The sequence below is a fragment of the Hemiscyllium ocellatum genome, chromosome 10 (genome assembly GCF_020745735.1).
Source record: "Hemiscyllium ocellatum isolate sHemOce1 chromosome 10, sHemOce1.pat.X.cur, whole genome shotgun sequence".
In the NCBI taxonomy this organism is placed as follows: Eukaryota; Metazoa; Chordata; class Chondrichthyes; order Orectolobiformes; family Hemiscylliidae; genus Hemiscyllium; species Hemiscyllium ocellatum.
Window position 1 is genome coordinate 87,675,740 of NC_083410.1, and position 13,947 is coordinate 87,689,686.

A 13,947-nucleotide genomic window follows, 5' to 3' on the forward strand; every position below is an offset into this window, starting at 1 on the left:
CTGCAGGTTACATTTCATTCCCACATCCAAATCATTGTTATAAATTGTGAACAGCTGAGGTCTAAGTAATGATACTGGCAGTACCTGACTAGTCTCAGCCTACCAATGAGAGAATAATCTATTTATTCCTACTGTTTGTTTTCTGTAAGTTAGCCAATCATTAATTATTCCCAATCCCATGTACTTCAATGTTTCTAATCAGCCTCCTATGATGGATGTTCATGGAAGATTTCTGAAAATCCAAGTATGCCATGTCTATCGGCTCTCCCTTATCAATTCTGTTCGTAACATTTCCAAAATTCAAATAAGATAATCAAACATGATTTCCTACTCAGAAATCCAATCTGATTGTACTGAATTGGATCACCAGCTAGGTATCTATTTATCCCAATCTTTGTAATAGATTCTAGCATATCTTTAGTGATGATGTAAGGCTAAGAGGTCTGTTGTTCACTGTTTTCTCCCTCACTCCCCTCTTAAATTGTGAGGTGGTGTTTGCTACCTTTTGAGATTTTGCATCTGAAAGGAATATATTGTTGCTGTAATGTAGTAATTCTTTAAAGACTGATCATTGGCTGTGTACAGTTGTGTCTTTTAATGTATTTTCCCAATCTACCTGGGCCAATTTGTCTCTTGCTTTCATAATTTCCTTTATTCAAATTTAACACCCTTGCTTCAGATCAAACTTTCAAATGTAATGTAAAATTCTATCAATTTGTGTTACTAATGCGTAAAGATTCTGTTACAACAAGATTATTAACTAGCCCTTTTCATTACTCAATATTGGATCTGAAACAGCATGTCCTCTAGTTGGCTCCTTAACGTATTATTCTAGAGAACCATCCTGAACACATTTCTAGAAACTTGTCCAAATAAATAAATTCCACACATTGTCATTCTAGTCTGCCACCCTCCTTATTAATGTACTGATCCCATCAGAACAATTCCACCATCTTTTCCTGCTAGTCTTTCCTTCATAACTGACTGAGTGTTTAGTTCTCAGCCTGGTTCACCATGCAGCCATGTTTCTGTAAAAGCAATTAGCCCATGCCAATATATCTCAGTTTGTGAGATTGTTTACATTGTTGTGAATACTAACTGCTTTCAGGTGGAGTGTGTTTACCTTTTTGACATCATTCCACTTTCAAATATACTCGTGCTTGTCTTTCTTTTCCTTGTCTTCTAGTCTCCCATGCATCATCTTTTTGACTTTCTTCGTGTTACCAGCTTTACCTCCTTCCAATATGGATTGCACCTCAGGTTCCAATCCCCTAGCTTAAACCCACCTTAACAGCTCTAGCAAACCTCCCTGCAGGACTACTAATCCTGGTTCCATGAAGGTGTAAGCTGTTCACCTCATAAGGTCTCACCTGCTCCAAAACCAATACCAATTCTTCTCTTCCATCTGCATCAATTCTCCAGCCACAAGTTCAATCAACACTCTTGTTCTTATGCTCATGTAACACTGAGGTTAGTCCTTAGATTACTTGAATTCCTGCTTTAGTTTGTTCTTATCTCTCTGAAAACTGCCTTCAGGACCTCTTCCGTCCTATATTATTGGTACCAATGTAGACCATGACTTCTGGCTAAACCCTTTCCCCCAGAAGGATGTCCTGCAGCTGCTCTGTGATATTATCGGCCCTGTCATCAAGGAGACAACACGCCATATTGAAATCATGTTTCATGCATGGAAATGACTATCTGATCCCCTGACTGTAGAATTCTATTGTTCTCTGATTCCTCTTCCTCCTTCCTGTACAGCCTAGTCATCTGTGGACTCATGGGCTTAACTCTGTCTGCGCTGTCCTGAGCAACCATCGCCCTCACCAGTTTCCAAAATGGAATGCTGATTAGCAAGCAGGATAGACTGAGGGGACCACTGTATTATGAACCTGTTTTATTTTCTAGCCTGCCTGGTGGTCCCCCATTCTCCGTCAGCTTATACGATTAAAAATCACACAACACCAGGTTATAGTCCAACAGATTTAATTAGAAGCACTAGCTTTCAGAGCTATTGTAAGAATCAACCACCTGATGAAGGAGCAGCGCATCAAAAGCTAGTGCTTCCAATTATACCTGTTGGACTATAACCTGGTGTTGTGTGATTTTTAACTTTGTACACCCCAGTCCAACACCGGCATCTCCATGTTTATACGGTGTAATCTGCAGTGTGACTATCTCTCTAACATGTTGTGCTCAGGCTTGCAGATACGCTACAGTGACTCCAGCCATTGCTCCAGTTCTGAAGCCTGGAACTTGAGCTGGTGCAGCTGGTAACACTTTCAGCCGAAGAGTTTGTCTGTGACATCTAGACATTTAAATCTAAACTAATACCCAACTTTCACTTTAAAGACTAAACCTACTCGCCAAACAGATACTTTCCCTGTACGTGGGAATGTCACAACATCTTTGGGCCAAGTACAGGAGGGCCTCCTGATCCACACCTTATTTCCTCTCCTGCCTCTCCTGCTCACCCCTCACTCCCTAGAGACTTTATTTCTTGGAGCAATCATTAATTTAGCACTCCCTCATTTTGACCCAAATTCCTCACTGACTCTATCTCTCTCTGGTGTAGTTTCCTTACTTTGACCATGTGGCTCTTTCTGGCCTTCCCTGTGACTTGCCTAATGCTGATAATTTTGCCTCCTTTTAACTCACGTATGTGATTTAGATCCAGATTAGTAATGTGTTTTGTGAGCATGGAAGATATTCATGTCCCAGCTGTTTTCACAGGCACTAGATCTTAAAAAAAACATATTTCTTGGCGACCACTTGCCCCTCATCTCAGTAGTAGTGAGTTGACCAATGAGTTGGAGGTAGAGTACATCTTGAGATTTACTGAATTTGTGACCAGAATACAAGAAATAGGGTATAGCAGAATTATTTGTCCAGAAAAATACAGAATGGAAAATAGTTGCACCATACAAAGTATGTGTGAAAATCAAATCTAGTCACTTACAGCAGATGTGATTAGTGAGTATGACCCAATCATCTCAATTCTGGAGCTGGTTTTCGTAAACTTTTTTTCCCATAGAGTAGCAGGATAATATAGCATGGAAACAGGCCCTTTGGCCCCTTGTTTTTCCTAAAAAAAAATTTTGTTCATTCCCACAGGAGTTACGCGACCAGAATGATGAGCTACAATCTAAAATGGAGTTGCTTCAATCACAGCTGCATCACAGAAAACAGAGCATTGTGGGTAATAAGAGGGTGAAGAATCCCATTTGTTTAGGCACTGATGGCGGGGACACCAGGTGCCAGTCTGCTTCTGGTAAGTGATATCAGGTTGATCCTAGCCCCCTCAATCTCTATCTCCTCTCATCCTTCCCATGTATTATGATGTATGGTTAGCACAGCAAAGGATAGTGTGTACGTTGTAAAATTGTGAGTCAGTATTCACATTGAGAATGACTTTGGGAGATGAGTAGTGCCTTTTTGACTGTGCTGCTCAAAGGATAATTTTTGGAAAGGAAGGAATGAAAAGATAGAACTTGCACAACCTCAGTATCTCCTAAAATGCTTTGTAGCCAACGAATTGAAGTTGCTACTTAAATGTAGGGAAGCATGGTAAGTGTGAACATCTTCTCCCTATTTGCTCTGTCCAAACATTCTGGTTTGTTTAAAGATAAATATTAGTTATGACAACAAAGGCTCTCCTTTTCAACTGGTTCCTCTGCATCTTTTAGTCCCAGTGATAGAAGGGTCAAGGACTTGTAGACACTAATTTAAGTGGCATGAGGAAAAAGGGGTTTTACAAAGTTAGTGGTTTAGATCTGGAATGTACTGGCTGAGAAGAAATAAAATGCCACCACAGTCCCAGAGGACTGTAGGGCTGCACTCCTGAGAGTGCAACAACTGGTTTAACCTGAAGGATCGCTTCAGGAGAAGGATGAAGTCGTGAAGGCTGAGGAGTCATAGTGCTGTGCAGTAAGGAAACAGACCCTTTGTCCAACTCATTCATGCCAACCAGATATCCTAATTAATCTAGTTCCATTTGCCAGCGTTTGACCCATATCCCTCTAAACCCTTCCTATTGAAATATTCATCCAGATGCCATTTAAATGTTGTAATTGTAATAGCTTCCGATGCTCCAGGGAAAATGCCCAGCCTATTTAGCCTCTTCCTATAGCTCAAACCCTCCAATCCCAGCAGCATCTTTGTAAATCTTTTCTGAACTCTTTCAAGGTTAACAACATCCTCCCTACAGCAGGGAGATCAGAATTGCATGCAGTATTCCAAAAGTGGCCTAACCAATGTCCTGTACAGCCACAACATGACCTCCCGGCTCCTTACTTGGTTCACTGAACAATAAAGGCAAGCGCACCAAATGCCGTTTTGACCACTCTGTGTCTACCTACACCTCCACTTCCAAGGAAATATGAACCTGCACCCCAAGATATCTTTGTTTGGCAATGCTCCCCAGAACCTTTACTGTTAAATGTATAAATCCTGCCCTGATTTGCCCTACCAAAATACAGCAACTCTAAGTTAAACTCCTGAGAATCCAGGCCCAGACTCCTCAATCTCTCGTCGTAGGACAATCACACTATCCCAGTCTGCTGCACACTCTCTGGGGCAAGTTTATCTCCTTCTAAGCAAGGAGGTACAGACTTGCACACCATATTCTAGGTGCCATTTCATCATTGTTTCAATAACTCCTTCTGATTGTGAAATATCTGTTTACCTGTGACCTGTGCATTCCATGCAATTCCAACAATTCATTTTCTTTCAACCAGTTCTGAAGCATGTATTACAGATGTTGGCTGTAAAATTATATATGAAATAGAATTGCTTAGAACATACAACAAAGATATAAGCCAAATGAAAACCAAAAGAACTGTGCATGTTGTAAATCAGAAACAAAAACAGAAGTCACTCAAAGCTCAGCAGGTCTGGCAGTATCTGTGGAGAGAAATCAGCATTAACGTTCCAAGCTAGGTGGGCCTTTCCTCAGAATGCAAGCAAGTGTTGTGACGAATGGTCAGTTAACTCTGAAGTCTCTGCACAGATACAAGCCATTTGGCCCAAATGGTCTGTGTTGGTATTTATGCTCTTCCGCAATACTGTCACCAACATCTTCCAATCCTTAGTCTAATTTTTTTTTAGTTTTCCCTTCAATATTTTTATGCTGTTCATCTCATCTGCTCCACATGGTAGCAAGTTACATATTTTGACCTCTCTCTGGGCAAAGACGTTCTCCTGATTAGAATGTATTGGTTTTCATCTTATATTTATGACCTCCATTTTTTTGGAATCTTCCACTCAATCATCCTGCAAGAAATGTGGAAGTATCTTTGCTATGTTAGCACTTTCATAATTCTAAAAGTGCTTATTGGGTCACATCTTCAGCAATCTCTCTCACAAAAAATAGTGCTCAGCTATTTTATCTTTTCTGATGGTTACAAGCTCTCAGTTCTTATAAACCTTTCTCATCATATGCAGTGATACCTGTGTCCTTTTTGCAATATGGGCATCTATGCACAGAGGTCTGTCAAAGTTTTATGTAAGTTGAACAACTTCTCTGTTTGTCCATTTCCCTAGAAATGAGCTTTAGTGCTTTGTTTGCAAAATGTTGAACTTCATAGCTTTTTTTTTGAACAGATGAGACTTGCCTAGAAAGTGAATGTGCCAACATTAGCATCCAAACAGAGATGGCAATGGAGCAACTCAGAAGACAGCATCAAGAGGAAATGCAAGACCTTAAAATACAATTGGAAACAAAGGCAAGTAATTTTAGTCTTTTCACACTTCTTCACTTCCTACCCTTCCCCTATACAGTAACTATGCATAATCTTTAGACCAAAGGGCAGCCTCATGACAACAAGTTCCAGAAAATCAAATATATCCATTTGAAAATGCATAAAAAGCTTTGGAATTCAATACAACTCATTCATACTACTGAAACCAACAAGATTGAGGGTTAATGGGACATCTCCTGGGGAGAGAAAGAAAACATTTTAATTTGTGGAAACACTGAAAAGCATTAGTTGCTTTAGTCCAATTCTGCTGCAATTGTTCTTCAAGTTTTGAAATTAAAGGTGGGATAATGTGCTTATTTTGCAGGTAAATTATTATGAGAGAGAAATTGAACTGATGAAGAGGAATTTTGAGAAAGAGAGGAAGTATGTAGAACAAAGCTTTAAGATTGAGATCAGCGAACTGGAGGACCAGCGTGTTACCAGGGAACAGGAAATGGAGCGGCTCCAGGGTGTGGTGAATGAGTTGCGTGTTCAACAGCAAGATGCACAAGTCAAGCAGAAGGAAGCAATTGCTGATCTGCTAAGGCGACATGAAACAGACAAGCTAAACCTGCAAGAAGAGGTGAGGAAAGGACAGGAGGAAAAGTGCAAAATGGAAGAGCTGAAGAAGGACGCAGAGTTGACAGAAATGTTCAAAGCACAGTCTAAATCAAAATTGGCATCACAAATACAAGAACTGGAAACAAAGTTCCAGTGGGAAAGGACAGCCCAACAGCAGGCCTTTGTCAAGGAGAAGTCAGAATTAGAGCTACGGCTGTCAAAGGTGAAGCTTGAAATGGAGAAGGAACTGAAACTCCAACATCAGAAGGAATTGCAGCAATTAAGGTAGATTGTGGTGAACAGTATTTCCTTATATAGACACAAGGGGGCATCATTAGGTCAAAGTGGGAACTGGAGATTAATATGCATATCTAGGTCAGTATCAGTTGTAGCAGCAAATTACTGCGGATGCTGGAATCTGCACTGAAAACAACATATGCTGGAGATTACAGTGGGTCAGACAACATCCATTCGAGCTGAAACGTTAGCTTACTCTCTGTCCCTCTCTCTCCCCCAATGGAGGCTGCCTGACCTGTTGTGATCTCCAGTGCTTTTTTGTGTTGATATCAGTTGTAGCTCGGTTGGTGACCTTCTCACACTCAGTCAGCATTTCCCAAACCTGAATTACCCAAGCTCTGCAAGAATGAGGGCCGTGAGCATAGAAACACAATCTCCTGACTTGATCTGTTGTTATTCCTTCGTTGTTATTGAGTCAGAATCCTCTAAATTCCTATGTAACGGCAAAGTTGAAGCATAAAGGAGTAAACAGAAGCAGGAGTAGGCCACTCAGCCTTTCAAGCTTGCTCCACCGTTCAGTTAGATTGTGACTGATCTTTTATCATAGCCACATCTGCCTGCACTATCCATGTACCCTTTGATTTGTTAGTATCCAAAAATCTATTAATCCCTGATAAAACATTGCAAAAGGTTACAGCACTTTAAGTGAAGAAATTTGATATAAAATAGAATGATATAGAATCCCTACAGTGTGAAAACCGGCCCTTTAGCCCAACAAGTCCACACTGACCCTCTGAAGAGTAACTCACCTAGACCCATTCCCCTACATCTACCCTAGATTAATACATCTAACCAACACATCGCTGAACACTGTGGGCAATTTAGCATGGCCAATTTACCTAACCTGCACATCTTTGAATTGAGGGAGGAAGCCGGAGCACCCAGAGGACACCCACGCAGACACTGGGAGGATGTGCAAACTCCACACAAACAGTTGTCTGAGGTGGGAATCAAACCTGGGTTCCTGGCACTGTGAGGCAACAGTGCTAACCACTGAGCCACCGTGCTGCCCTGACTTTCTCCTCAATTTGGTCCTAAGTGGCTGATTGCCTCATTCTGATATTATGACTTCTAGTCCTAAACTCCCCGGCCAAAAAAAATGACCTGCACCTTAAGCCATACTGACTGCAGGAGTTCAAGAAAGCCTAGCACATCTACTGAATCCTGATTCAGCAATAAATACTAGTAACACCATGCCCAAGAATTAATAAGATGACTGGCCTGTATATTTTCTTGTGATCGATCGCACATAAGTTAATTTTTCATCATTCTCTATACTTTGAGGAGCTATCCTTTGGGTGAGGCATTAAAGTCTGTCCTCTTAGAAAAACGCAAACGATCCTGCACTACATAAATAGACAAGGCAGGACCTTCCTGGTTTCTTGCCCATTCCTTATCTTTCAACTAACAATTAATTATCTAGTTACTATTTTGTTTACGTTCATGGAATCTTGCTGTATGTACATTAGCTGTACATTTCTTACATTAAAACAATGACTGTTCTTCAAAAGTATACTGTGCTTTGGGATATGCCATGATTGTGAAATACTACCCTTTGTGAATGTTATTCATTTCTGTTAGAATATTGGGGAACAGAGTGATTGGTCTCATCAATTTGAATCTATATCTTGCTGTCTGATCCAAGGTAATGTGACATGGAGGGCGCTTAATAGTCACTGCTTTTCTTGTAAATGCTATATTTCCAATACCTTACAGAAATAATTGTTTTGAAGGTTGTTTTCTATAGTTTAATGAGAAGTATTTAAATATCCTTAGGAAGGCAACACAAGATGAATCTAACCTGAAGCTCTCACTTTTGGAAGCTGACCATGTTGCTTTAACACAAAAGTATCAGTCTGAGAAAACACAGCTGATCCAGGGATATGAGCTGAAAATTGAGGAGCTTACAAGACAACAGAGTCAAGAGAAAAGTCATTGGGAATCTCATGTGCAGATGACCTGCAATGAGGCCAGGAAAGAAAAACTAAACCTGCAGGAAAAGATGCATGAGGAACAGGCTAAGATCTGCAAAACATTTGCAATAGAGAGGGAAGAAATGGAAACCAAGTACAAAGAACAAATATGCAGTCTTAGTTGTGAGATCGAGAGCTTAAAGGCTCAGGTAAAAGAGCTAAGAAGAGTGAACGACATGGAATATCTAACACATCCTGATGAAAAACCCACTGAGGACAACCCTTGCCTGTACCAAAGAATCCACGTCCAGTCTTTGACCAGTGAAGAGTGTTTTGCACTTCTAAAGAATAAAGAAGATGAGATATTGGGTTTAAAACAGCAAAGAGATAAGATGGAAATAAAACTGAGGCAAGTAATGGATGAGTCAGAAAGAAAGGAGCAAGTGCTTCAAAATGAGGCAACGAATCTGCAGAGGTTGGTAACTAAGCTAGAACTTGAGACTGAGAAGAAGTACAGGTTTGTCATAATAATTATCTTCGAATCGCTAATGACCACATTACTTCTGCTACTAATCACAAGAATTGCATCCTAATCATGAACTGACAGTTAATCTCCTGTTAATCAAAATCAAGCATGCAAACCTTGCTTTCTTTTTGTCAACAATTAAAACTGATTTCTTCATGCTTGGCAACTGTTCAAGAATGAAGTTTCTGCAATGTCATCAGGCTTGCCTTTTCTGTGCCATTGTGCCTTGTCACTGCTAATTTGCAGGTTTACATGTAGTCACTTCCTACCTTTTCTGACTGTACTCTGGACCTATTTATTTATATCCAATGCTCTCGCTGTGGATGAGCAGGAGAAGAGGTTAATCATACAGTGATCAGAAACTCTGCCAATATAAAGCAAGCTGCTCAAATTCCAAGATGAAAATATACCTCAAAGACAATATGCTGTGGAATTTGAAGGACCCCTTGCATGGAAGCTGAGTGCTTTGGAGGTGCTCTTACGTCAGCTGCTTCAATTCATGAGAAGCATCTGTTAATCTTTAATTTCTTGAAGCCCAAGTTGTTTTCAGGCACTTTGCAATGTCCAATCTGATCTACTAATCAGTCTTCCTAGGTTAAAGTTGAAATTAGTAAGGGTGTTTGTTAATGCATTCATCTAAAACATTCCATTTGCAGGAATAAACTCATGAAAATAAGTGAGCAAACATGGAATAATATAGTCTCATAGCATGGCAGAACATTATTTGTAAAAGAGCTATCCAAATGGTCACAATCTCTATTCTTTCCCCATGTCCTGCATAATTTCTCCTTTTCAGGTGTTTGTTCAATTTCCCTTTGAAAGTTACTGTTAATTTGTTTCACCCAAGCTTTTCAAATGTCCTTATCACCCTCTAACACACATGACGTCAATGATGGTAGAATAGTCAAATTTAACTTAATTTATGGATCATCTATGTCAGTTTTGGTGATGGTGGTAAATGTACTAAAAGCATGGAGATTATCTCTGCATGTCTGACATGATCGCCATGTCTTTCACTTACTTCCAATCCTTGCATTCTATGTCCATCATGATGAACAATGTTAGACCAGATAAGAGTATTTGCAACATCAGGGCCAATATTTAGTGATTCCCTAAATTCTGTACTTGGAGCACTTCCTGAAATTCTCCAGAGGGTAGCTGTAGTTATTTGACAAGAATAATGTATTCCTTAGATGTGAGTCTGAAATGATCTCTGAAGAAAACTCTTCCTTGAAAAGAGAAATGGCGAAGTTTCAACAGGAGTTCCGGGATCTGGAAGGAGAAGTTAATGAACAAAGGTAAGTTAAGTGGTGCTTTTGATGTTTTGCAAAACGCTTGTGTTTTTGGTGGCTGGAATTCCTTGTTTAAAAAAAAGATTGTGCTGTACAGGAAACAAGTGGAACACCTGCAAGATGAAAGAGAGCGCAGATGTAGAGAATCTGAAGAACTTCAGAAACAGGTAAGGATTTGAACCTGTCACTGTTGGTTAGAAATGTTGTTTTGGGCTGAACCAAAATCTGGTTTCACCGAAACAATTTAGTGGAATAAGAATGATATTAATTGAATGTGATTTGACTAATCTAGTAGGTTAATTTGGCTCTTTGAAATTGACAGCTATATTAAGTTACAGCTCTAATCTCTTGTCTATTAGGGTGTGATTTTAAGTTGAACCCATGTCGATAAATTTAAAATGTTTCTTTGACATCTGCAAGAAAGTGATTTGAGGCTGTCTCATCCGTTCCTATTGGGTAGTTCTTTCTCTGTTCAAAACCTCTGTGCCCCTTCCTCTGCCCTCTCTCAGCATCGTTTTTGGACCCCATGCAGTCTTATATCTGATAGGAACAGGAGTATGCTATCCAACCCATTGGGTAAGTTCCACCAATCAATGAAATCATGGCTGATCTTTGGCATAACCTCATATACTTGCCTTTGGGCCATATCCCTTAAAACCTCTGCTTAACAAAAATTTACCTATCTCCGATTTAAAGTTAACAACTGATCCTACATCAAGTGTCATTTGTTGAAGAGAGTTCCAAACGTCTACCACCCTCTGTGTGCAGAAGTGCTTCTGAACATCTATCCTGAATGGTCTGGCCCTAATTCTCATACATTGTTTTTACCATTCTCAAAACAATGACTGCAGATGCTGGAAACCGGATTTTGCTCTTCCAGCATCACTAATCCAGAATCCTGTTTTGAGAATCCCCAACCAGTGGAAATAGTTGTCTTTTCCTGTTAATATCATGAAGACTTCCATCGGATTACCCCTTAACCTTCTAAATTAAAAGAAGCCTAATTTGTATAATTTCTCCTCACAACCCTTGAAGTCCAGGTATCATTCTTCTAAATCTCTGTTGTATTCTCTTCAAGGCCACTATATCTTTCCTAAGATGTGGTGTCCAGATCTGTTCACAGTACTTTCATAATTTCTACATTTAACTAGCTTTCTTAATTACTTTCTGCACTTCTTCATGCCATTTTAAAGATCTGTGCAAGTGTACCTCAAGGTTTCTTTGGCCATCCGCTGTATTTAACTTCATACGATCTAGAGAGTACCCTGATCTATCTCTCACTCACTTACATTGAACTCCATCGGTCACAGTTTTGCCAGTTAACTTTGTCTATCAATATCCTTTGTGTTTTTATCCTATCATCTGCAATGTCCACAATGCCGCATAACTTTGTGTCATCAGCAAATTTGAATATATGACTTTCTACGCCATTATCCAGTGGTTAATAAATAATGTGAATAAGCTGGGCCCTAACACATACCCTTAATGGATACCATTGGCCACATCCTGCCATTACCTACCCATTATCTGTACTTTCTGTTGCCTGCCTCTGAACCAATTTCCCAGTCATTAATTTGCCTTCATTTCTGTGGGTTTCTACCTTAATTAACAGTCTCTTATAAAGTATTTTATCAAATGCCTTCTGGAAGTTCATATAAATAACATCCACTGTCTTAATCTCTTCAAAAAATTCAGTGAGGTTTGTTGGGCATGACCTATCCATCAGAATCCCTTTTAGTAGTTTTTAGAAGTTATTTTATAATCCTTTGCTAGTCTTTGTAGCTTTCCTATTCAGTCTGATCTGTGCTGTCTTTTGTAAGCCCTTTCTTTTAGTATTATTCATTCCCTTATATCTCCAGTTGTTCATGACTGTTAATGCTGTGACTTGGAGTGTTTCCCTCTTTGGGGATCGAACACAGGCAAAAAAATTGTCTACTCGTTAACACCTACTGCCCCCCCTCTGCTGATGATTCAGCATTGTTTCATGTTGAATGCCCACTTCTAAAGGGCACTAGGATTAGAAAGGGGCTCATTCTACTACGAATTGAAGATGCAGTTGTCCATGGTAGAATTAATTGGAGTGCCTCTTTATGGAGGCAAAGCCTTTCTTTACATTGAGGACACCCTTTTGTGTTGTGTAGTGCTAACACTGTGTTAAGCAGGGTAGATTCAGAACAGATCTAGGCATCCACAAGGCATAGCAGCATTGTATTCAGGCATAATTCAGGCATTGTTGACTGGCATTTCTATCGCTTCCCATTACTGTCAAGACAAGGAAATGACCTTGGTTCAAACGACATTGCTGCTGGCAAGTTCTCTTGCACTATCAAGGGTTAAAGTCAAGGCAAAGTTGCCATAGCCCTACCAGACCAAAGGATAACTCTCTCATCAGGTGGATGATGTTCAGCATGAGGTTCACCAGACCTCAGATGAGGGGAGAGGTTGAGAAGGAAAGTTGCACATGCTAACCTCAGTCACATATCTAAAAGCAAGGAGCCATTCAGATGAAGCTGTAATATAAGACTACAAGTGTGCTAAACAGCAGAAGCAGTATATGATCAACAGAGCTAAGTGACCGCACAATTAACAGATAAGATTAGAGCTCTGCAGTCCTGCCATATCCAGATGTGACTGATGGTAAATAATGAAACAAGGTATAAGGGGTATTGTACCTTTTAAGAGAGTTGAAAGCTAGCAAGGACGTAGAGAAGCACAGAAAGCCCAGAACAATGTAACAATGTAATGCTTGGTCAGAACAGCTAGCATTGGCTGGGTTGCTATGAGACAAAAACAAATTCAAATTCGGCCAATCAGTTAGAATTATGACCAAAGGTACCAAACTCCAATCAAGTTTGAGTTTAGTATTTTGACAGTATTAAAACCAATGAAACGATCCAATACTTTGGGGGTATAAAACTGGAAAAAAATTGAACAGCTGGGGGAGAACTGCCAAGAGACCAACAGATGTAGGCTGCTAGTAAGAACTCTCCAAGAGGTACCTGTCTGGAGAAGGAGTTTGCATTGAAAAAGAAATTGATCCCAAAGAGAAGATTCGACAGCTGGCTGGTTTTGAAATTTTGAATTTTTCTGTAAATCTTCATCGGGAGTTTTATCGGACCAGTATTGCGGGGGGTGGGGAAGGTAAAAAGATAGGTTTAGATAAGTAAGTTGTAAATAATTGTTAATTACTTTTCTCTGTTAGACTTATAATAAAGTTGTTAATTTTTACTTAAATATTGATTTTTGGGATAGTTTTTGCCTCTCGAATTTTCACAGATGACTGCACGGAGTAAATCTTTTCTGTGTTGCTGGTTTAAATTAGCAGAGGGGGGGGGCTTACCCCGTGTTGTAACAGGGGGTGAGAAACACATCAGGTTTCTTTGACAGCACCAACAATTCCAATGGCTTAGAAGAATAGGAACAGCAGGCATGTCAGCCTGCCATCACTTACAAGTTCCCTTCTAAGTCATATCCTGATTTGCAGAGAGAGCAGCCTTCTTTCACTACCACTGGATTAAAATCTTGCACCACATTGCCGACTATAAGTACTGGAGATTATACTAAAAATTGCTACAAGCATACCACCAGTTTGGTTTACTTTATCCATTTCTGTGTATTGA

General features: G+C 39.9%; 1 protein-coding gene across 5 annotated transcripts in view; it reads left to right on the plus strand.

The window, feature by feature from the left end:
• The window catches only part of ninl (ninein-like), a 145,136-nt gene that overhangs the window by 102,594 nt on the left and 28,595 nt on the right, over positions 1 to 13,947 (plus strand). For 2 of the 5 annotated variants that reach the window (XM_060831713.1, XM_060831716.1), the window contains 6 exons: positions 3,115 to 3,271; positions 5,602 to 5,723; positions 6,064 to 6,584; positions 8,373 to 9,026; positions 10,229 to 10,333; positions 10,425 to 10,494. In XM_060831713.1, the coding sequence (XP_060687696.1) occupies positions 3,115 to 3,271; positions 5,602 to 5,723; positions 6,064 to 6,584; positions 8,373 to 9,026; positions 10,229 to 10,333; positions 10,425 to 10,494 (1,629 nt within the window). The remainder of the gene's footprint in view (positions 1 to 3,114; positions 3,272 to 5,601; positions 5,724 to 6,063; positions 6,585 to 8,372; positions 9,027 to 10,228; positions 10,334 to 10,424; positions 10,495 to 13,947) is intronic. The other 3 variants (XM_060831714.1, XM_060831715.1, XM_060831717.1) reach the window with 3 other exon arrangements.